This window comes from Bidens hawaiensis, unplaced genomic scaffold, assembly GCF_021521415.1.
Source record: "Bidens hawaiensis isolate Kalapana, Puna unplaced genomic scaffold, B.hawaiensis_p1.1 tig00034295_1, whole genome shotgun sequence".
NCBI classification, from domain to species: Eukaryota; Viridiplantae; Streptophyta; class Magnoliopsida; order Asterales; family Asteraceae; genus Bidens; species Bidens hawaiensis.
This window is the reverse complement of record NW_027495935.1, coordinates 193,853-197,133: the sequence shown is the minus strand read 5'-3', so window position 1 is coordinate 197,133 and position 3,281 is coordinate 193,853. Positions and strand designations below refer to the sequence as shown.

The following is a 3,281-nucleotide window of genomic DNA, read 5'->3' as shown; positions in this document are numbered from 1 at the left end:
GCATGTGATGCATGAGCATATGTGATATGCGCCATGCGCATAGGTTTTGGCTTTGTGCCTTCATAATATCTTGATTTCAAGCCTCTTGTCTATATCTTGTGGGTTGACCCGCCTTGCTCGGTGTTGAGGCGGGTACATACCTCTTCAAAACTCTTCTGCCGGCTGGCCACATAACTCAACTGGAGACGCCCCTATGTCCCAGGAATAACGGGGCCTCCCTAATTAAACTAATAATCGGTTTTAACTGCCCTCATTAAACATTCATTCAACTAAACGACGTTTAGTTAACTCTTGATTGTTCAATCCTTTTGCTTCAAACTTACCAATAATCGATTCCAATGCATACTGTAACCACCTTTATTCAAGCGTCATCAGTCCCACTCTCGCCCCTCATCGTCTACAAGGTTAGCACCCTAATTGGTTACGTAAAATCAATAAATGGTGTTTAGGCAAATGATCAATAAAGGGTGTTTCTTGCTATTTTGGGATTACTATAGGTGATTATTAGAGTGAATATGCTTTAATACTCAGTCTTGTTTTTAGCCCATTGCATGATTGGTAAGTTTCGTGTCTCAAGATTAGTTTCTTTTTTCAATTTCTTTTTGTTTTTATTGATTTGGTGATGGGTTATTTGTAATGTTGTGGTTTTAATCAACTTGATAGGAGCAACCATTGGGTTCGCATTTAGTTTCGCCCGTGATGGGTGCACATTTTGTTATGTATTTAGCAAATATGCAAGGTGAATATGTGTTTATTTTCGGGATAAATAATCGGCTTATGTTAAATGGTTATTGGTTCGTTGATGTGTGCATAAAGTTCAAAATCCGGGCATCCTTCAAAGGATGTTGAAAGGTATTTATGTTGTACTTGATTTCTAATGAAACACAATTACTTTTGATGTGATTTAATAATGTTTTTATTCAGGTTTGCGTTTGTGCTTCAAGGGTCGGCCAAACTCATTAATGCTTTTGGTATGAATCAAACATTGACCGTAACTTACCTCTCTTGATCTTGTAAATGTTTAGTTCAGTAAGATATTATGTAACATGTTATGGATACCAAGAAGTTGAATGAACCGTGACTATTTTTTCGAAATACTAATGTTGACTTTGACTTTTGAAAGTCAACATTAATCCTATTCTCTAAGTTTGTTATATAGATTTATAGGTAGATTCATTTCCTTGCACGCCCCTAACTCGGAGCACCTCTTTGAAAGTTATGAATATGCTACACTTGTTGTATTTGAACGGAGGTACATTATGTCTTTGAACTGTTATATGTTTTTTATAAACCACAATTGCTAAAAATATTAACTTTTCTGTAGGTATGCTTACCTGGAAAATCATATTCTCGAGCCAATTGTCAGTTCCACTAATCAACCACCACTTTTTGACACCCCTGGAGAGGTACATATTATTAACAACCTGTTTAGTGTTTATTATTATACTTAAAAATCTCTCACGTTATTATATTTTTAATATCAGGTGTTCGAATTGCGGAAGCTTCTTCTTACGTTGTTATCTTATGACTTCAACATTCATGTAAGCTACAACTAGGTTACAAAAATGTTACTAATTTATCAAGTCCTAATATTTATAAACAAGACAAAACTTTAAAAAAAAAATATGCCCACTCACATTAATACTACAGTTTTTTTTATTCTAAAAATTATGCAGAACAAGGACTTCCAACCAGGAGTATTTCTCATGTAAAGTATACCATTACTCTATATGTTATAAAACAGAATTACAGATTATTTAAATTAACAATATTGTGACAAAAATGTTGTATATCTGAGAGAAGAACACTAGATTATATAATTAACGGCGACTTAGATTTCCTTAGAGTTGTGATTGAAATCACTCTCAGATAAAATCGATTTGAGGCACACAAGGTTTTATCTGATGAAACTAAGAATTTTGACAAGAACAGAATTTGATTATGAGAGAGTTTTCTGGGGCGTGCGGCGTGCCCTAGAAAGATGCTTCTGTTGAATAATAAATCCCAAAATTTCGATGGAATGAATAACTGTTTTCAACTTCTATTTTGGTTTAATGTTGACTTTCACAACTTGGGCTCAACCAAGTTTACGATTTATATGTATCTGGTTATATTATTCAAGCCCAAAACTTATTATATACTATAATAGTAGTAAATATAATACTTTCTCAACTCAACTAAATATAATACTTAATAGTATCATATTTAACAAGTTTAAAAACGTTTATAATCACTAGCCTAAACGAGTTAAACTACATCTCCTAACTCGTTAATGACTAATGACATTTACTCAACCAAGGTTAATCCAATATTACAAAATCCATATTGATAATTAATAAAATTATCAACATTCCTCCCCCATTTTAGTAATATCAATAATTAACTCAATTTAACTCTCACACAAGACAAACTTATGCATAAATGGAAATGTCCTAGGGATTGAATTTCCAAATTAGTATATCACACGATTCAAATATTCGAATACCAAAGGTGTCACAAGGATTGAACCATTGTTATTCTATTGAATACCTGAAGGTAATATACACACAAGTTTACAAATTCATTGTTCTTCCTTGACACTATATTTTACAAGCTTGTGTCTTAATCCTTCAATGAGTATATCAAAGCCAAGTCCACAGCTTCTTGAAGCAGCTAAACCTCATACTCATATAGGTAGTTCTTTAGATCTTGCACCTGCAAATGCAATTTTTCAAAGAACTATTAAGAAGTAAAACTTCAACCTACTCTATCATGCAGTCTGAACACATACCTTGGGATGATTAAACCATGTGTTTCGATGTCATTACAATAAGCTTTCCACATTGAATTCAACATCTAACATTGTATTAGATGGGAATTGGGTGTCTTATCATAGGACAATTTAATTTTAAATGGAATTTAAACCCATCCCTATGGCTGACTTTTTCATGAGATCTCTAGTTAAACCGTTGGTTAGATGATCAGCCATATTAAGTTCTGATTTAACAAATTGTATAGATATCACACCATTCATGATTAGTTCCCTAATCATGCTATGTCTAACACCCAGGTGTCTTGACTTCCCATTATATACATGACTATAAGCTTTAGCCAATGTTGCTGCATATCGCACCTAATAGATATGGGTGATATCGGCTTAGGCTATAATGGAATCTCATAAATCAGGTTCTTTAGCCATTTAGCTTCCTTACCCGCTGCTGCCAAAGCTACAAATTCAGATTCCATGGTTGAATTGTGATGCAAGTCTGTTTCTTTGAGGCCCAGGAAATAGCTCCTCCACC

General features: G+C 33.8%; 1 protein-coding gene across 1 annotated transcript; it reads left to right on the top strand.

Annotated features, from left to right (window-relative positions):
* Nucleotides 1-338: 338 nt before the first annotated feature.
* On the top strand, nt 339-1,712 carry LOC143586078 ((S)-ureidoglycine aminohydrolase-like). Its single transcript, XM_077067703.1, has 8 exons — nt 339-404; nt 664-719; nt 817-852; nt 925-971; nt 1,168-1,252; nt 1,325-1,406; nt 1,485-1,541; nt 1,677-1,712. The coding sequence occupies exons 1-8, from the start codon at nt 339-341 to the stop codon at nt 1,710-1,712; spliced, it is 465 nt and encodes a 154-aa protein (XP_076923818.1).
* The last annotated feature ends 1,569 nt before the right edge of the window (nt 1,713-3,281 follow it).